Below are 22,088 nucleotides of genomic sequence, written 5' to 3' on the forward strand. Positions count from 1 at the left end.
TAAACAAGCTTTTTGCAGAATTAGAACTTTACAGATGAATACCATAGATGGCAAGAGACTCTAAATTAGGATATTAATTTCTAAGTTGCTAACAATAAACTTATATAGTAAAATATGAATTGGTTTTTAAGATACAAATTTCATAATCAGAAAAAATGTTAAATAAGGATCATTTGGAAATAAATGTTAGAACAGAATATCTTTATTTGAAATGTCTATATGTGCCCAGTGATTATGGAATAAGAATACAAAACTTTCTTTAACAAGCACTATTACAGAATAATGATAGGCTACTTTTTACTTGGAAAAGTGCCAGAGAGTTCATAAATTTAACAGTATATACCAGGTTCTATGATTATTCTAAATTATTTTACCACTGCTATTAAAATGTGTAGGAACCAAATATAATAGTAGACAAATTTTGAGAGATATTTCCTTTTGATATATCCAGAAAAGATGTTGACAGTTTTTCTGTGCTGTGTATTATTGAGGACAAAATTTTTTCCATGAGAATTTACATTTAAAAATAAAAGACTATACAAATGAATTTTTCAATAATTGTGTTTGTACACAGCTTTTCCAGAATTTATATATTGTATAAAACAAAATTTAACTGTAGCCAAATATTAAAAATATTAGTCTAGACAAAAATTCACATTTCCTGATTTTAGTTGTGTTCTTTGCCTCTAGATAACCAACTTGTTTTTCTTCAAACTTTATAGCAGTGAGTCTGAAATACTTTGGAAAGGAAAAGTCCTCTTAGTTTGTTATCACATAAAGCCTTGAGGCATGCCTATATTTTGTGATTTTTTTTTTCTTTCTCTGTATTTCTCTTCCGTTTACTTGAAGAATACAGAAAAATTGAAACCACTAGGAGTTTGTTTTTCCTTTTTTTTTTCTTCTTTGACACATTTCCTGCTCCTAGTTGGTGGCTGAGGAGGTTACTCTAACCTCAAGACTTTCTTTGCTTTTACTTCTTTTTAAATTTCCTCGGATTGTTTTGTGACTAGTTGTTCCTCTGTAAGTAAGATTTGGGACCTGTGCATGTCAGCACTTTTTTAAAAATTTGTTTACTAGTTTCTTGTGACCTGTTTTTAAATTCTAGATTTACTGAATGCTAATTTTGTACAAGGTGCTTTGCTGAGAAGGAGTTCATATATAGATAGTACAAAACCTCTGCTGCCCTCAGTTTACAATCTGGTATAGTAGATTGAATTTTTTGGTGATTTTGCCATACCAGTAAAATATTTCTGCCTATATTCAATATTGCTACTTTACTAATCTGTTTTATTAGTTAATGTGTTGAAGAATGGTAAAGCAACATCAAAGGCATTTCTCAAAAATATACCAATTGATCAGAAAAGAGAAAACCTCCCTGAATATTTTACAATGAACAAAGTACAGCTTTGAAAATAGTATAAAACTTACATCAGAGAAGCAAAAACAAATATAACTTCTGCATTTAAGTTATAAGGCACTGACATTTGTTAACCTAACTTAGTCTATATAAACTTTTTAAAAAATCATTTTAGAATGTTGTTAATGGGAAGAAAAAAATCATCTGGTTTCAAAGCTCTCTGATATTGAGAGGTTTAGATGTCTGTTACTTTTGGGTATCCAAACATGATGGAAAATACATTTTCAAGTAACATAACAAGTATGTCCCTCTGCCCACTTAAGCATTTCCACAGCAGTCTATGTCTTTAATCTGCAAACTGAGTGAATTTATAGCACCATCATATAACCTTAACTTTAATGTACATATATTAGAATTTAAAGTTTATTAAAAATACAAGGATTGACATGCCTTTCATATATTTCTTCAGGGTATGCTAAGACCTGTGAGGCTGATTGAAAGAGAACATGGTTGAAGGCATCATACATTAATAAAATAGAAATGATCTTTGAATAGGGAAATTGTGGGTAGGCAGAATGGCTTTCATAGGTGAAAATTTAATAAAAATTTAGGAAATTGTGGCAGTTTTTAAAGTGATGCATTTTTCCTAAATAATTCTAATTTAAAATCAAGCATCAACCATGTTTTTTATCTTTGAAAATTGAATCTTTTGAAAAAATTGAACAGGTACCATTATATGAGATTCCGTGGTTGGATTTTTTTTTTTAAGTAGAAGACCATTTTATCGGTTCTTAATACTTGTTTGTGTGTTCTTTAGTGTGCAGAAGTAACTTGTTTTACTGTGTTCATTGGTATAATGTGTTCTTTGTCTCTTACCTATGCACTTAAGCAACTAAACTCAGCACGCCTTGAAGGAGATAACATTATGGTAAATTTCTCTTACATGCTCAACTTCCTGCATGTAAAATGGCTGAAGGTTTGTTGGCCTACCATGTTTTCTACATCTTGAATAAAGTGCCTTCTCTTGCTATTATCTACATGTAAAGTCTAAAGTAGTTGAAGCCATGCATTCATTAGTCTAACAGAAAATACAGAGGATACTAGCTGAAGAAATATTGGAACTTGAAGAAAAGAAACTGTTCTAATTGCCAAATTCAGCTGTGCCAAATTAAGATTTTAGAGTCTGAATTTATACACAAATACATAAATATTTACATGTATTTATACTACACATAAATATATAGTACCTTTTATACATAATAAAAGATGTTTAATTTAGCTGGCACTTCATATTTTCACTGTTGGCAAAGAAAATTAACAAAATTTACATAAAGAAATGTATAAGATATACAGATTTACTTTGCTTCACAGTACCTTCAGTGTTTACCTTAATTTTCACCCAAATTCAGCATAGAATTAATTTCTTCTGCAATCCCAGGCCAAGACAAACCCCAGTAGTTTAGGTATTTCTGTAATGTTGAAACCTGTCCAGTGTTAATTCACTTAGGAGAGTTGCAGAATAGTGATAGCTTTGAATTGGGAATGAGAATTATTCTGTAATATTCTTTGTATATTATTGAGCTTGATTTGAGGCAATTTTTGAGATGTTAAGTGTTTTTAATTTTTTAACAAGATAGAAATCTGAACATAGTCCCAAAATTCATAAATGTTAGCCAATAAAGATTTATAGATACAGTGTTTGGTATAATACTCCTGGGTGTATTACTGCCATAGAAGTAGCATAGACTCTGCCGTATAAGTAATAAATAATTGGCAGTTTTTATTTGTTAAATCAATTGACTACTTTTATTTCATTAGCACTGAACTAAAAGAAGGGGAAAAAAACATGTAATAGAAAAGATTATTGTACAGAATATGTAGAATGCATTTGTTTTTTTAAACTACTATAATTATTGAAGCCCTGGCTAAATTAGAGCTTTCCTTAGATAGCAAGAGAATGCATTCATTTATTTCCATTGTCCTATCTGTATGTAGGTAAATGAGAATTGTGAGACAGTTTCAGTCATTGGTAATTTAGCATATAAATCATATATTTTTTTTAATCTTAGGTAAAAATACCCTAAACAGCAAGACTTTGTTTCATTTATTAGACATTTGCTATCTACTTACAGTAAGATGTATTTAACTCTGGTAATTTTAAGTTCATTATATCTCAAGTTCATTGTGCCCCCCACCATGGCTATATCAACATTTAGTGTCCATTTATCCTTGCTTTATTATAACTTACTAAAATTGCAGAATTTTGGACCTAAATGAGAAATTAGAAATCATATACTCTAAACCTCTCATTTTACTGATGAGAATACTAGAACTGAGAATTAAATATTCCCAGTTTTGGAAAACTGTTATTAAGTTATAGAATTAGTATAAGGTTCAAACATCAATAGTATTGATACATATGAAGGCATACTTTCACAGTATATTAAGCTCTACTGATTTAATTATTACTGTGTTTAATCTGTTAATGTGATTCTGGAAAAAGAGAGTATGCCATGTAAATTAAAATATTTACATTTTTCTATAGTAAGTTGTAGAAAATGTTAAATTCCAACTTTCATGCTCTATATTTTTCTCTAATTTTTAATGCTGGCTAGATTTGGGCAGAGGAAGTGACAAAAGTAAGTAAATCATTAAACTACAGAATTATGAAACAAGAATTTAATTGTCATTCATTCAGTAAATCTTTATTGGGCAACAACTATGGGGCCAATCACAGTCTTTGTTACTGTATCTTATAAAATCTGAAAATTATTATTGAAAGCTCAGATCTGTTTGGCTAGTAGTAGTTCCACAGAGTAATAGAACAATGCTGCAGAGATGTGGTTTGCACACACTCTAATAAATACTAGATAGCTGTTATATTAAGTGGTAATCCTTACAACGCCTTGTCAGAAGACAGTTTTTAAATACTTGACTTGGTTTATTCATATGATAATTATATAAAATATAGTTAACACGATGTCCTGTGTCCTCAGAGAAGTGAATATATATCGTGTCACACAAATGAATTTTCAGGGTAACTGAAGCTTGTTCTCTACAGCACCAAAGCTAATATTTCTGTCATTTTAGTTGAAAATATTTGTAAAAAATTAAATACAGGATAGCATATATTTAACTTCATTACAGTTAGAGTCATTATTATGAACATCCGTTATTGTACTGTGCAACAGTTGGATCCGTTGTTTTTGAAGTATGTTGTCTCCTCCCTCAATGTCAGACTGTCCCTTTCAGAAGCTGTCCATATTACTGCTACTGCCAGTCTCTCTGGCTGTGCTACCATTTCTAATCTGTTCTTGGCTGGGAGAATAACTAAAGCAAGGAATAAGGAATAAAATTATGACTTCAGTGCAGATTTGTTTCAAGTGCTATTTGAGGTCTTCAGAAGCATTTTTCATTTACTTCTCATGTTCAGAATCTGACCTTGAGTTGAGGACAGTGCTGGGGATTGAGGGCAGGTGTTAATTGGGCCCCTGAATATTAAGTAGTTTTACAAACTTCAACTTCTTATTTTCTGACTTTGTAGGATTGCTGACTATACAGTCTTGTTTCATGCATAGGTTGTGGAGCATAACTTGGAAATCTAATGTGAAATTCTTGACTTACGCTCTCACCCCCCCTTTGTGGAATCCATTCATCAACTTAGTTATGGTTACACCCTGGCCTCTGATTTCTTCCTGAATGTCTAGCGTGAAAAGGGGGCAGAGTAACATAGAAGAGAAAAAAGGTTGATCAAGAAAGCCAGGGTCTCTTCCACTTTGGTTAGCATGCAGGTACACCAAAAAATTTCTGATTTGATTCTGCAGTCTCTACAAATTTGGGAAATAGTTGATATAATGGCAAGAAACTCATGAAACATTATTATGTTTGTATATGTGAAAAAAGCTTAAAATATAGCAAAATGGGTTTCTGGATATATTTTCCCTCTATTCTCACTTCTGTCATTTTTATAATTTAAAAATGTATAATTTAAAAACTACATATTCCTGGAATATTTTAAGATTTAAGCCCCTAGAAAAAGTAGTTAACACTGACCTAGATTGTCATAGCAAATGCCTCAGAAGCTTGACCAAAATTTCTGGCTTAAAATAAGTTGCCCAGTCCTGATAAAACAAACCAACACATTCTTGCCCTTTTTCCAGCTTACATCCTAAAAGAACTCTTCTTGCTTCTCTAACCCAAGCTGTGCTCTAGATCAGTTAGCACAGTAACAGTAGTTCTAAGCAGTAGAAGATCTTTTGCCTAGAACTCTATGTCTTAATTGTAAAATTAAGTTGGGGAATGAGATCTTCTGGAGGACTGAATAAAAACTCTTTCATTGTCTTTCTTTAAACCCTTTTTATCTTTCTTTCTAAAATGGATTATTTTCTTCCTAAGCAAATTAATTATGCTGAACCTAATTTCAGTTACCTCAGCCTCTCAGGTTAATTATTATGATGAATTACATGTGTCAGAAGTAGAGGTGGTTTGGGACATTAGACTGTTTGCGGCCATCCCAAACACACTGAAATTTGTTGAAGAAACAAGATTTGTTTCCTTCCTGTCATTTACCTTTTCTAAATATAAAGTCTAGATTGTACAAAAGAAAGACTTCCTAGGCTTTGTATTATGGTGCTTTCTTCACAGTTAAATAAATTTTGCTCAAACATAGAAGACTGATCCTTTTTCCTTAATGAGATCATTTTATATTTTTTATTCAGTGTTTTTATTTGTTTTATAAATTTATTTTTTTAACATCTTTATTGGAGTATAATTGCTTTACAATGGTGTGTTAGTTTCTGCTTTATAACAAAGTGAATCAGCTATACATATACATATATCCCTATATCTCCTCCATCTTGCATCTCCCTCCCACCCTCCCTATCCCACCCCACTAGGTGGTCACAAAGCACTGAGCTGATCTCCCTGTGCTATGCGGCTGCTTCCCACTAGCTATCTGTTTTACATTTGGTAGTGTATATATGTCAGTGCCATTCTCTCACTTCGTCCCAGCTTACCCTTCCCCCTCCCCGTGTCCTCAAGTCCATTCTCTACGTCTGCATCTTTATTCCTGTCCTGACCCTAGGTTCTTCAGAACCTTTTTTTTTTTTTTTAGATTCCATATATATGTGTTAGCATACGGTATTTGTTTTTCTCTTTCTGACTTACTTAACTCTGTATGACAGTCTCTAGGTCCATCCACCTCACTACAAATAACTCAATTTCATTTCTTTTTATGGCTGAGTAATATTCCATTGTATATATGTGCCACATCTTTATCCATTCATCTGTTGATGGACATTTAGGTTGATTCCAAGTCCTGGCTATTGTAAATAGTGCTGCAGTGAACATTGTCATACATGGCTCTTTTTGAATTATGGTTTTTTCAGGGTATATGCCCAGTAGTCAGATTGCTGGGCCATATGGTAGTTCTATTTTTAGTTTTTTAAGGAACCTCCATACTGTTCTCCATAGTGGCTGTATCAATTTAGATTCCCACCAACAGTGCAAGAGGAGAGGGTTCCCTTTTCTCCACACCCTCTCCAGCATTTATTGTTTGTAGATTTTTTGATGATTCTAAGAGTCATGTACCACAATGTTCATTGCAGCTCTATTTACAATAGCCAGGACATGGAAGCAAATTTATTTATTTTATTTATTTATTTTTTTTTATTTTTGGCTGTGTTGTGTCTTCGTTGCTGCACACGGGCTTTCTCTAGTTGCAGCGAGCTGGGGCTACTCTTCGTTGCGTTGCACGGGCTTCTCGTTGCAGAGCATGGGCTCTAGACGCGCGGGCTTCAGTAGTTGTGGCACGAGGGCTCAGTAGTTGTGGCTCACGAGCTCTAGGCTCAGGCTCAGTAGTTGTGGTGCACGGGCTTAGTTGCTATTCAGTGTTTTTAGCTTTAAAACATTATTTCCATTTCAGTCTCAAGCTTCCTAGTCACTTTTAATCTGCTACCTAGCTTACTTACTTACACCTTGTACAGAAATATTGCCATTTAGTAGACTTTCCTGCCATTTCTACTAAAGGCTGTTAAATCAAGTTGTACTTTCACAATCAAACCTATATGGAATTAGCCTCATTTGTTTTTGAAGTGCGTTTATTTTTGGTTTGCTGTTGTTGCTTCTATCAATCAAAACCTTTCAACCAAGCAGAACGGTAAATAGTGCAAATGTAACACTGAAGTGATTGGTTTTCCTTAATACTTTTTTAGGAAGAACATTGATTCTTTTATTCTCCTGTGACTTTTTTCTACTACATACTAGCTTCCAGATGAAGCTTATTACTTCAGCCCTGTTATCAAAACACCATGTATTCTTATTTTGATCAAGTAAATTTAATTTTAACTCTTGACTTGTTGAATAATTCAAGCTTATTTCCATAAATCCAGTCTAGTGGTCAAGTCTTAGTCCTCTCTGCCATATCTTTTGCCAATGGTATGAGAATGATTATAGCAACTGATTGTCTCTTTTGCTGCTACCTCATTGTTGACTATTTCACTGGGTTAGCTATTGCCACCAAAGGGTGAAGGAGAGGGAGAAGGGGTGTGAAAGGAAAAAGTTCACACCTTGTTTATATACTTACTACAGTCTTGGAAATACTGTAATTATTTGGATGGCGGGGGAGCAATTTATCCTGGAGAGGTAGTGGGAAATATCATTATAGTGATATTATCACCAATACTAATTCCCAGTGGGGGATAAGCTAACTATTTTGAATGACCTGTGAGATTTTATTTTTTCCTCCTAACTACCAAGCAACTCTGACTAAAGGTTTGTGAGGATGTTTTTTTGCCAGTACTTAACTATTTTTAGATTTTTTTTTTTTTTTTTTGGTAAACTGTTTTGTCCTAGCACTAAACCTATATCAGATAGTTGAAGCTAGTAGTGGTGTGCTATTATGCACATCTCTTTCTAGCTCTGAGGTCAGTGACTTCACCTTGGTAACTTGAAATCAGCTGTGGTAGGAGTATTTATACCATTGAAACTCAGCACATTAGAGCTTTTTTTTCCCCTGGAGAGCCAGTTTACCAGCACACCATTGATTAAAGGTCACCCATAACTTGCAGAAAAACCCTAGCATATCTTATAGATAATATTTCCGCTTAAGACATATTCTATGCAAAGTTTGGAAAGAAAACTAAAAAAGACATTTATGTAGGATAAAGAATCCTTTGAGGGAACCTAAGAACTATGTTCCTAGAAACAAGTATATGCTTGATAACTAAACCCATGAGGTTAAAGTCCTAGCTTCACTCTGAAGTTGTTTCATTTGAGATTGAAGCCTATATAACTTCAAAGTAAAGTAGCTACAGTAATAATTGAGAATTTTTTGAAATAATTTATACAAGTAAACTGGTAATCTTAAGGTTTCATAAAATGTTAAAAATTAGCAAAATTGATACTAGAAAATGTATGAAAATAGATTGACTGCCCCATAGTAGTTTTCCTAGGCTTTTATGTTTATGTCATTAAGCTTTGGCATTAATAGATTCTTTTAAGTACCAGTAAGGAGTCAGTTCTGTCTAGATTAAGTAACATAGAAAAGCTAAGTTCTAGAAACCAGGGACCGGTTTAGATACAAAGCAGAATCAGGGAATTGCCAGATTATCATTTGGGGTTTGTTTGGGGGATTTTTTTTTTTTAACATCTTTATTGGAGTATAATTGCTTTACAGTGGTGTGTTAATTTCTGCTTTATAACAAAGTGAATCAGTTATACATATACATATATCCCCATATCTCCTCCCTCTTGGGTCTCCCTCCCACCCCCCCTATCCCACCCCTTAAGGTGGTCACAAAGCACTGAGCTGATCTCCCTGTGCTATGTGGCTGCTTCTGTTTGGGGGATTTTTTAACTATCTAAATGAATGTACATAAAATGGACTAAGTCCTCTAATGAGATTCTAAAACTGTGTTCCAATTTAAGTCTGAACAGGAATTAAGAATAACTCAAAGTGAATTTGATCGTCAAGCAGAGATTACCAGACTTCTGCTAGAGGGAATCAGCAGTACACACGTGAGTGTTCATTCATTGGAAATTCATTTGGAACAAAAGACTTTGATAATCTTAGGGAAATTCTTGGAGGAAAAACTGAACTTCCTTTTCAGTCATTTATCAAGATATTTAAATTGTAGCACTTTTCAAGGTACATGAAGAAATATTTTAAATTTTTGTTTACACCTCATCACCTGATGAGGTAGTTCTCCCACCATCATCAAGTCCATTTGATGTTTTTTGTTTTTTGGGTTTTTTTGGCTAAACAGTTTGTTGTTGTAAATTGTAGTAAAATGATAGATACTGATGATTTACCCCGAGTACAGTGTCGTGCTCTGTCTTCCCTTAGCGTGTGCCACTTTAAGTAGATTATAGAGCTAAGAAGTGACTGTAACTTTCCTTTACAGGCCCATCATCTCCGCTGTCTGAATGACTTTGTAGAAGCCCAGATGACTTACTACGCACAATGTTACCAGTACATGTTAGACCTCCAAAAGCAACTGGGAAGGTGGCAATTTCCTTTTCATACATGAAACTCCTGATAAGAGAAGAAATTCAGATTTTTCCATATGAACTAGTAATAGAGGTGAAAAATAGAAGAATTAAAGGCTTTTATTAGATTGCTTAGAATCAGTTTTTTTTTTTTTTTTTTAAGGAAAGTGATTATCACACTTCTGAGGTAACAAAGACATTTTGAGCTCTTCTGGCACAGAAAAATGTTAACAGGGATGGGAAGATAATTTAAGTGAATACCTTTTTAGTGCTGTGTAAAGAAAGCTTAAAAGCGTTTGAAGTTCACTTTTCTCTTGAATACCTTTGCAGGTGGTTGAGGGAGATATAGTTATATTGACACTTAGTTGCCCTTAGAGGTAAACTAATTTGTACTTATTCATTACTTGTTCACTGTTAAAAAGATTTTAGAATATTCTGTAAGACCTCAAGCCCATTGATGTTATTATTTTGAGTGTGGTAATATACTTTACAGCACATATGTAAAGCAGCACAGCTCAATCATTCGTTCTCAAATATTTATTGAACACCTCTCGTATCCAAGCACTGTTCTATACTCTGGGATTATATCAGCAAGCAGAACAGGCAAAATTGCTTACCTTTATGGAGCTAACGTTGTAAGGTGACACTGAAAATAAAAGATGTACAGGACAAACATGGTCTCTGCTCTCACAATGAACACTTAAAGTCTAGGTAGAAGTACAGGCCATAGGTGGATAGGCCATGTGATAAGTGGAAAGAGAAGTTCAGATTACTGTAAGGGACATCTAACTGTGACTCAAGTGAGTCTAGCAAAGATTCACAGATGAAATTATTTTAGTAGGAATAGTCTAGATGAAGAAAGAGGCAGGGACAAATATTCCAGGCAGAGGAGGAATATGTATATGAAAGGGCCAGAGGAAAGAGTGTGGCAAGTTCAGGAAACTGACAATAGTTCATTCTGGTTGGATCATAGTGTTCAAATTTCAAGTGGGATAGTAGATGTGGCTAGAATAATGAAGCCAGGTCATGTCATGAATGCCCTTTAAAATAAGTAATGATAAGGAGTTTGGAACTTACATAGTGAGGAACCATTAAAGCAGGGGAGTGATATATAATATTTGAAGGAGGAATATCAAGAGAAGTTATTTCAAGGAATAAGGAGAAAAAAAAAACCCATCACTTTGTTCTTCCTTTCTGCATATTAATCCTTCAAAACTAGACTTAGAACAAAATTAGGCATATCCACAAAACCAATTTTGGATCTTGAAAATGAGTTGTAGTCTAATACCACTGGTTATTCTAATAGGATTTACAGAAGTATTTACACTTCTATATATTTGAAGTTTTGTTACTGGTATTAATATCTGAAATCAGAACACTACTCTATCTCCACATCATTACAAGTATTTTAAGCCCAAGAAGCCTTAGTACTTCCTGTGCACTTTGTCCTGATACTCTCACAGTGCAGCAGAGGGGTTGCTGTTGAAACCATTCATTCTTGCATTCTGCTTAAGGCCATACAAATGTTTGGAACTCAGCCATTCACACAAAATCTAGTCATTGATGTGCTGAGGTAGGTACTGTTACTATCCACATACAGATAAGGAAACAGAAGAGCTAGTTATAAGATTAGTAATTGTGTTTTATTTTTAAATAATTGGAAAGTTTAACATATTGAGCTACAGTGGCAGGAAGTCTAGAGTTTTTTAAAGTTATCAGTAAAAGTTCTTAGAAGGTGAAGATGGCCTTTCAGGGTTTTTTTGTTTGGTTTGGTGTTTTGTTGTTTTTCTTTTTACCATTAATTTCCCAAAGTTGACATAGGTAGACCTCAGTGGCTAAACAAAAGCTAATTATACTAGTAAATTTGAAAGTAAAGTCCATGGTTAAAGACTTTAAAAATCGTGTGTGTGTACACAAACATATGTAGGGAGAGAGAGCTTATCTTTTTTTTTCTCTTCAGAAATGTATATATTTAATCACTGCCGAGTTCACTGAGGAAGGGGTGCTAGGAAATGTGTTCTTAACTTTAGAGTGAAACTTGAATTAGAAATTATTTCTTTTTATCATTAGAACCCTTTTACCCATCAGAGGAACATTTGCTTTTAATTTTTACAAATGCCCTATTCTAGGCATCAAGGATACAATGTAAACAAAATAGACCATATCCCTGCCTTCGTGGATCCTGCATTCTATTTAGGGGTAGAAGGGAGTAGAAAATCAATGTCTATGAATTACATAGTCTATTAGAAGGTGATAAATGCTATGGAGAAAAATACAGCAGGGAAGTACCTTGGTTAGAGTAGAGGTTTACAGTAGTCAGGAAAGACAGATTGGAAAGATGTGAGGAAACAAAGCACGCAGGCATCTTAGAGATGCTCCAGAGAGGAAGTACAAAAACTCTAAAGCAGGAACATAGCTGTATGTTCAGGCAACAACAAGGAGAGCTTAGCTGGAGATTAATCCAGGAAACAGGGAGCTAAGATATGTAGGGCTTTGGAAGCCACTCTTTGGACTTTGGGCTGTACTCAGAGATGAGGAAGTCTGGAGGATTTTGAGCTGAGGAGTGACATGATTTGATTTTAACCTTTAACAAGATCATTCCTGCTGCTCTGTTGAGGATAGATGTTAGAGGTCATGAGTATAAGCTGACAGACCTGTTCGGAGCCTGTTGCAATAACTTGTTCAATAATCCAGTCAGGAGATGACGGTGGCTTGGATCGGGGTGATTGTGATAGATGTGGTAGAAGTGCTCAAACCCTGGGTGTGTTTTAAAGGTAAAGCCAGCAGGGTTTGCTGACAAACTTTCTGTATATGAGGCTTAGAGCTGTCAAGAATTACTGCAAGTGTTTGGCCTGAGCAACTGAAAGAATGGAGTTTTGGTTAATTAAAATGGGGAATGCCCCAGGAGGAGCAGGTTGGGGTGGGGAAGGCATGTGAGGTATATCAGGAGCCCAGTTTTGGACATGTTAAGTTTGAGATATGAAACATCTGAGTGGAGATATCCAATTTTAGGATATACAAGTCTGGAAATTGGGGGTGGGGGGTGAATTAGAGGTATAAATTAGAGAGTTGTCAGCAATATCAAGGATATTCAAATCTGTGAGACTAGATGAAATTACCAAGGGAGTTAAGTACAGGTAGAGAAAAACAGAGAACCAAGGGCTGAGCCCTGAAGTACTCCAACAAAGAGTTGAGGAACCAGCTAAGGAAGATGGTAAGGAATGAGCACTGAGGTAAGATGTAAACCAAGTGTGGCCTTGGAATAAGCTGTAAAAAGTGAGGGGAGTGGTCCACTGTGACCACTAGATAGGTCAAGTGAAAGAGAACTGTTAGTGGACCATTGGATTTTGAACATTGCTGACCTTGACGAGTAGTTTTAGTGGAACAGTAGGAGCAAAAGCTTGTTTGTTAATGTAAAGGAATGGAAGGAGAGGAACTGTGACAGTTTAGATAAGTCTTTCAAGGAGTTCTAGTGTAAAGAGAAACAGAAATGAAGCACTAGCCAGAGGAAAAAGTGGAGTCTAGCACATTTTTGTGGGTTTTTTTAAGATAGGAGAAATAAGAGCATGATTGTAATCTGATAAGAATGATACAGTAAATGGAGAAAAAATAATATTAGAAAGAAAGGGAAGGATTGGTAGTGTGATATCCTTGAGAGGAGATTTTGTACACAGGTGGAAAACTTAACCTTAAAAAAATTAATCTTAAGAGCATAGATAGCTCATCTGTAGTAGGAGAGTTGACCAAAGCATGGATGTTTCCTGATTGGTTTTTTCTCCTCTCAGTTAAAAAAGGAAGCAACTTATCAGCTGATTATAAAGGTTAGGGGAGAATTGCTGGAATTTTGAGGATGGATGAAGGGGTATGAAATAGTCGTCAGTAGAATGTTTAAAGTGGGTAGACTAGAGAAATGTAGTGTAGTTGCCAGGCAGCATTGTGGACCCGCTTTAGGTTCCTACTCATTCATTGAGTGTGAGACCAGACAACATGGTTTTGTAGTTTTTTACTGTCATAGTACATACATGGATACTGAGTAGATAATTAGATTTTTTACCAAACGAGTAGTATGAAGTAAAGGGCATAGGATATGAAGTCGTACGCAAGGAGGTGATTATAATAATTTACCTTGGACACGAAGGGCCTGTTGGTAGGATGATAGACGGTAGGTCTGTGGAGGACTGTAGATCCAGGATAGCCTTGTTGAAATGAGAGTGCGAGGGGAAACAAGATGATGGTCAGAGAGTGGGATGTTGGAAATTATGATTATTGTAAAGGTTATAGTTTTTGGAATTGATAAGGTCTAGATGAGGCATTGGGAGTGGGTGGCTGAACTAGGGTCAGCCCCAGAATCACTGGAAGAGAAGAGCTCACGGATCTGACAGGCCAAAGTTCAAATAATTGTCTACATGGATATTAGAACCACCGAGAATTAAGATACACTGTTAGTGAGCCAGGAGCTAAAATCCAGAAATAAAGGGAAAAGAATGAGACACCTGTAGATGATTGCAACAAGAGATGGTAGGTAGTATATAGTTGAATAACATGAAATTCAAAGATTAGGTAGGATTGGTTAGGGAGAGGAGTATAGGAATGGTAATGAGGAACGTGCAGCTCCTTCAACATCCACCTCTAGGCTCAATGATAAAGGGAGTGTGGGAGATTAAACACAAGCATCAGGAGGTGAATGGAAGGGTTAGAGAAGAGGTTAAGGATAAAGGGAATTTTGCTGCTGGCTGACTCATTTCCAGATGGCACAGGAGTCATGAAAACTATTTTATGAAGGGATTAATTTCACCTACCCTACCAGATGAAGCATTTTATATTTTAACTAATGGATTTATTTAAACTTAAATATGAATTTTCATAGGATTTTTTTCAACCTTAGAAGTGGTTGGATTAGAATGATGATAGGCCAGCCATCTTATGCTGTTTTCCACTGAGTATTATTGGAGAAACAGTAGGCTTACAATAAATTGAAAATTATCTTTAAACTATTTATAAGCACATTGATCACAGGGATTTCACTAATTCCTAATAAAACTTTTATTTTTCCCCTAAAAAATAGAAGACAAAATGAACTTGTGACATCTGCCCTATTCTCCCATTGAGTCTTCATTATGTTAATTATCAGTCATAACATATTTGAATGTCCATCCCCTCACTTGTCTACATGTCCATAAAGGAATGGTATTGTTTCATGTTTATATCTCAGCTTGTGGTAGTGATGTTGGATATGTAGATACTCAATAAATACTTGAATGAACAGGAAAATGTGATTGGATCAATTTTATGAAAAAGAGTTCAATTATTTAAATATTTCTCAAAGAATTAACTTGAGAAAACTTCGCTCTTGTAGTAGTATCTAACATTTAAGTAAGTTTTTCATTGGTATTTTTATTTAACAATTCATAAAGGGAGGAAAAGATTAATAGAACATACTTATAGAAGGTTGTTGGAAATATCATAAACTCATTTTTCTGGAAAAAGAAAACCGTTGTGTTTTTTAAAAACTTTTTTAAGTTTATACTTGTAAAGATGGCTTTGAAACAAACTTTCAAGGATTTTATATTTAAAAACAACCTGCATTTTCTCTAGTGTAATTGACCCTAGAGGGGTGAGCTGGATAGTGCACTTTGTCATTAAAATATTAGCATCCTCAAATCTTTAGCCAAAGTGAAGGTTGGTAGAAGGTAAACACTGCCCCCAAGTGGTGGTATACAGGAACTTTGGTCACTTGCAAGTAGATAATTGGCCATTTTCTTTTCAACAGTTTTCCATCCATTTATCATTGTAACAACAACCAGACTTCTGTGGCACCTATACCATCTGCTTCATCAAACGTGATTGGTTCTTCTGCCTTGACTTCAACAAGTGGCCTAGTAATCACCTCTCCTTCCAACCTCACTGACCTTAAGGAGTGCAGTGGCAGCAGGAAGGCCAGGGTTCTGTATGATTATGATGCTGCAAACAGTACTGAATTATCACTTCTGGCAGATGAGGTGAGTAATGTGGGTATAAAAAGAAAACTATATCATAGATCGACTTACCTTCCAGTATAACAAAATGCAAATTCCTCATTACTTATTTGGAAATAGTTTATTATGAATGTTTTCTTAGATTGAGGCGGGTTATATTAACATTTTATAATTTTTTAACTACTATTTTTTAACAAAATAGAACATCACAGAAATATTTAAAGCTTTTAACTGCTAAATAACTAGATTTCTAAAACTATCTCTAATAAAATCCTTTATCTTTCACCAAATTGATAATAATGTTTAAATTCTTTGATAGTGAATAATTTATACTTTAAACAAATTAAGTCTGATTAGTTTTCTGTGTGTTTATTTCTTAACATAGTTAATAACTAGAAATGTTTTATTTTGTAGGTAATCACTGTTTTCAGTGTCGTTGGAATGGATTCAGACTGGCTAATGGGGGAAAGGGGAAACCAGAAGGGCAGGGTGCCAATTACCTACTTAGAACTGCTCAATTAAATAGGTGGACTATGAAAAGATACACCGTATTTATATACAATTAACTCTTAATAAAGCAGGTTTAAGTATCTTCCATGTTAATGTCTTAAGAGACTGAAAAGAAAATACTAGCCATCAAACTGGCCTTTCTGCCAATAAAATTGCATGGTAAATATTTCATTACAGAATTTATGTTAAAGCTTTCATGCCAAGAATGTTTTCTTACAAAATTCTCTTTCTACTGAGGTTTCACTAATAAGTAGCTTCTACTTTTGAGCCCCAACTTAAAGCAGAACTGTTTTCTACTGAATTTTTCATTAATGGCAAGCTTTTTCTTTTACGTAAAATAAATTTATTGTGAATTGATACGTGACTCATTTATTAGGTATAATTAATAGCCAAAGAATAAAGTTAAAATTTGTTTTTAACTGTTGGTCTAAAAAGAGCTCTAGGATGTAAACCTCTTTTGTAAAAAATATAATGTTTCTGAATGTTTTCATAAACAGAAATGCAGTTATACCATGTTTACCTTGTTTTCCAGCAGACATGGAATGATTACAATATTCTAGTTCAGTGAGTTATTTTGAGGATTTTTTGTTTTATTAAACACTACTGAATGATTTCTTAAGAGTAACTAGTCCTTGAGAATTATTACCGTATTTCTCTAGTACATTTGCGTTTAAGGTTCTAAAACATCTGGGACAAATTCAATTCACTAAATAATGTTTTTAAGATTGTTCAATTGGTACTGTTTAATCCATAATCAGAATTGGATCTGTTAAGAAGATACTGCAGTAAAGAGAATTTGTTCTTATTGAACAACAAATCCTTATAAAAATGGATTAGCACAACTGTGTTCATTATAGAGTAAATTGTATGCAAACAATACACTTTTGGTTACTTTGAGCCTACAAATAAAATTTTGAAAATTTACTAATGAACTTAGGTTATCTTGATCAGGCTCTCTAGTTATGAAACACACACTAATGAAATGATTAGTGATATACTTGGAATCAGAAAATTGCTATTTGGACCACTGCTATGAATCAGCAGATTATTTCCATGTCAGGACTTCTGCTCTCATCTTCATTCATTCATTCTTTAGTCAGACATTTGTTGGGGGCCAGGCACTATGCTGATCAACTGGGAATACAACCCTGAACAAGATGCACACAGTTCTTCCCCCTACAGATCTTAAAAGACTGGTGGAGGATACTGAAAAATAAGTAAGCAATGGTCATATAACAGAATCGGTGTCATGATGATAGAAGAAATATAGGGTTAGTGTGTTTCAGAGCTTTGGGAGTCACCTAATTCAGATTTGGGGAGTGGGAGATGGTTTGGAGAGGAAGTGTTCTAGGCAGAGGAAGAAGTTGTGACAGGCCTGGAGCTAAGAGAATGTAGCACATTCTTAAAGCTAAAAGTAGTTCAGTCTGGCTTATGCATGAAGTGTAAAGGTGAAGTTAATTTCTTCAGGAAGTGTTAATGTGTCAAAATGATATTTTTCTGGTACTTTAAAAAATGAACACTTAGCACAAAAGGATATTTTAAAATGGTGTTTAAGAGTTCCTAATAAGAGCTTGGTAAACCTGTTGATAATTTAATTTACAGTTCACATTTTAACAGTAGTTGTTACATTTCTGTGCTGTGAGACAAATTCCTCTGCAGTTTTATAGTTATACAAGATGCTTTGATTCACACTGTGAGTTGCCATACTGTTAACCCCCAAAGCTGCTCAAGCTGGTTAGTTAGCTTAGAACCACTTGAGTGAAGCTTTTTCCCCCAGAAAGGAAGCTCTGTGGCCAGCCTAGAGTACCATCTATTATGTTATATAAATCAAGATTTAGGCTTTAAAAGATCATATAAAAAAATCAGGTCAACTTTAATAGCAACTATAAATTAGGTTTATGACAAGTAGAGTAGTAAAAGGGAAAGAGTATGGGTACTGGAGTGAAATTGTCCTGGATTCAAATCCAGTCTTCCTCACATACTGTGCTCTTTGAGCTTCGACTCAGATGTCATATAAACTGCCATTTCCTTGTTAGCAAAATGGGGATAATAATTATGCCACCTTAAGGTTATTGTGAGGATTTTATAGCAAAAAATAGTTTTTAAAGCAGTTATAAAGTAAGTATAAAATCTGTAACTATAGATTTCTAACTATCTTGTATGTTAGATAATTTTTAGGGAAAGGCTTGGCACAGTAGAAACATGCTGTGAATATGTTTTCCCTCGTTAGCCCCTGTAGCTTCCTGACCTATCCAGACGGTCGGCCTTGTTTATGACTATGTACCAGACAGACATCTTCTGTTGCCATGCTCTGTTCTACTCCTTATCAATTCTGTCCTCCACCCTCTTTAAATCAGACCCAGATCTAGGTTTAACCTCACCATAGTCAGTGTACATTTTTATCAGAACCTTCTGCTTTCCATCAAATGAATGTTGATTATAGTAACCTAATAATGTACAGTAGCCTTCAGTAATGTGAGGGTTCAAAGGTTATTTTGTGCCTTTGTCCACCACAGATTTGCCACAATATGTGGGCTCATTCTTATGTTTATTGTTTTTTATTTTAGTGGGGTTTTGTTTGGTTGGTTGGGGGGTTTTTGGTTTGTTTTATTTCGGTTTGGGCTTATTTTATAAAGTCACAGGTTTAATTTTTACTCAGGTAAAGGCCCATAGGTTCTTAGGCATGGAAGAAGAGCTTGGGAAGCCTCTTAATTCATGGTGCAATTCAGAATTATTTAAATAATCTCTGTGCCCCTGAGCTTAATCTAAAGGGATAGTAATGTGAAGGATGCATTTATGAATGAAATAGTAAACTTGGAAATAATTGTAGGCTCCTTTTACAAACAGAAAAAAAAGTGATTGGATTGTTTATGTATTTGTCCTGAAGGTAATTAACCTAAAAGATCATTGCATTAAATTGTTTTTTATGGTGCTAATCAGAAAAATTCATATTGTAGGAGACTGGGTCCCAGAAATGGGAATGAGCCTCACTCTGAGTAATGTAAGAAATACGAAACCTGGGTCCAGGGTCACTAGTGGGCTAGAGTCCATCCTCATAGTCTGCTGTTATCCTCACCAGAACAAAGGAACAGAGTGTGAATGGAGGAGCTGGTGCTGGGAGGACATGCAGAAGATGAAGGACCACAGGACAAAAATCAGCATCTTTGTGTACCCAGAGAGGCCTGGCTTACTTTCATGCTTTGTTGACAGTATTCCTTAAAAATATCTTCCCTAGCTCCCGAACACCTGAAAGTTTGAAATATGTTGCCCTAGTATGTGGCACTTCAAGTCTGGGTGAGAAGCCATGATAATAGATAGGAGACTTTGCAATTTGACCTACAGCCAGCTTTGCCTCAACCCCTTCTCCAGATGATTAAGTGGCTCTTAACTCATGGTGAGACTCCAATGGGGGTCTTTCAGGTGGTTGTCCACAGCACAACTGCCCTTTCTCCCACATTATCCTAACAAAGTCTGCTCAGCAGGGCAGTGGTTCTCAGTGTGGGACCCCCAAGACAGGCAATGTCAGCATCACCTAGGAACCTGTTAAAAATGTTAATTCGTAAAAAAAAAAAAAAAAAAAAGTTAATTCGTATCTCCAAGTACCTTTTTTTTGTACTTATTTGTTGTCTTCAAGGGGCTATAAAACTAGTCTTAGTTCTTCCATGTAACATTTTAAAAAATATTTCAAGACAAAAACTGAATTCTGATCTTCTTTACTGTGTTCTAGCACTAATCGTAATTATATAGTTACTTTTAATAATTTATTTGTTTAGTATATATCTGTTCACTCTAGAGTGTAGGCTCCCTGAGATTGAGACTATTAATTCTTTTGATCACAGTTAAATTCCCAACTCTTAGCAGGAGACCTAGCATATAGTATGTACTCAGTATTTGTCAAAGAAAGAAAAAATGCAATTCTTAAGTCTTATCCAAGCTCTACTGAATCAAACTCTGGGGGTAGGGCCCAGCATTCTGTTTTTACAAGCCATTTAGGTGATGGTTACACTCTCAAGTTTGAGACCCACTTCAGTAGAATAAAGAAATCGTGCCTTTTACCTTCAGACGTGCTATGTGACATCGCTTGAAAATTCTCCCTGCCTTCTGTATACCAACAACACTGCTCTCGAGTGTAGAGGAACCTTGCTGGGCTGTATTACAAGTGGGTGTGAAGGTATGCGGTATGCTTAGTGTAAGAAAGGGAAATATTGCTTGGAATGCCAGTACTTGGTTGCTGTGGAGGGTTTCTAGGGATGGATCCCTTAGTCTGAAGAAGGGTAAGCACTACCACCACCCACATTTCCACTCAACACAGTCACAATTTGACATCAAAGCGCCCTGACAAACCATTAAAGTTATATCAGACTAACGTGTACACCCCGGTGCTCAGGTTGCTAACTCCGCTCTCCCTACTTCAAAGGAGACTTTTTAAGAATTGTTAATGCTTTTTTTAATACCACAAGTCATAGATGCATTGGTAAAAAAAGGAAAAAAAGAATATATAGTTTAAAGATAAAAATCACCTATAATTCCACCATCCAGGGAGAACTACTGTTACTTAGGTGCATAGACTTCCAGATTCGTCTGTGCTTTTATAGATTTTTTAAAATGGGATCAAGTTGTACATACTGTTTTGTAACTTTTTCACTTGACAATACCATGACTATCCTGCCATGTCAAATATGTTTCTATATCTTTTTTTAATGGCTGCATGGTATTTCATCTTATGTGCCACATTTTATTAAACTACTGTTTTCAGGTTGTTTCCAATTTTTCGCTAATAAACTGCTTTAAAGAACATTGTGTTGTTAAATCTTTTATGTGTTCTTAATATTTCCTTAAGGTGAATATTTGGAAGTAGAATTGCTAGTGTAGAGTATGCCAGTTTATAAAAGCTTTTGTCGCTGCCACTTTGCCCCCTAGAAAACTTACCGGCTTACACTTTATCGGCAGTATAAGAAAGTATACTATTTCTTTTTGGAGGACTTCCAAGTGAATGTTCTTAGAACCTTCAGTTTAAAAATAAAGGGTAAAAGGAAGATAAAAAGACCCTGCAAAATTAAATCCAAGATCAGTCTTAAATTATTCTGACATCATTTACTGTTCTACCTTCTGTTACGTATTTTGTGATACTTTGGGAATGTTTGTAGTACTGGCTTTCCCCTTGCTTTAATTCAGTCTCCTGGAAGCACTGACTTTCCTGACTTCTGCCGAAATGGTAGGAGAACAATCCTAAACAGACTGGAATCTTGTGATAATTTTGATGCAGGCTTATTGTTGCATTTAGGGAGCATGGACATAATAGGGAAAGTAGAAACTGGAAGGTAGGCAGAACATCGGCTCTCCCACTTGGTTGCCTGGTTTTGTGTCAGTCAACCTCTTTGAGCCTGTTTGCCCATCTGCAGGAATGAGAATAATATAAACCTACCTTGTAGGGTTGAAAGAATTAATCATATTATGGGCAAAGTGCCTGGCACCTAGTAGATAATAATAGAATTTCCACCTAAGTATGTTAGAGCAGTTGCTATTATCTATCTGAGTGGAGTAAATATCACTGCCATTGCCAAATAGAATCTTCCTTGAAAGGTGTCACAATAAATGGACATTGCCTTGTACATCCTACCTACAAAATCTAGCTTTTAAAGGATGTCTCATTTTTTCCACACAAGTAACCTAACCAGATAAAACTCCCAGACAGGTAGCTAGTGGAACATTTCAACTGCTATGCTTTTATGGCAGTGTATCAAAGTGATAATCATATT

At 35.1% G+C, this 22,088-nt stretch overlaps 1 protein-coding gene across 1 annotated transcript in view; it reads left to right on the plus strand.

The window, feature by feature from the left end:
* Nucleotides 1-21,126, plus strand: part of SH3GLB1 (SH3 domain containing GRB2 like, endophilin B1) — a 38,429-nt gene extending 17,303 nt beyond the window's left edge. Inside the window, exons 6-9 of the mRNA XM_059925717.1 lie at nt 9,284-9,373; nt 9,760-9,860; nt 15,615-15,843; nt 16,234-21,126. Of these exons, the coding sequence (XP_059781700.1) occupies nt 9,284-9,373; nt 9,760-9,860; nt 15,615-15,843; nt 16,234-16,341 (528 nt within the window). The 3' untranslated portion in view covers nt 16,342-21,126. The remainder of the gene's footprint in view (nt 1-9,283; nt 9,374-9,759; nt 9,861-15,614; nt 15,844-16,233) is intronic.
* Nucleotides 21,127-22,088: the final 962 nt, after the last annotated feature.

The sequence above is a fragment of the Balaenoptera ricei genome, chromosome 1 (assembly GCF_028023285.1).
Source record: "Balaenoptera ricei isolate mBalRic1 chromosome 1, mBalRic1.hap2, whole genome shotgun sequence".
Classification (NCBI taxonomy): Eukaryota; Metazoa; Chordata; class Mammalia; order Artiodactyla; family Balaenopteridae; genus Balaenoptera; species Balaenoptera ricei.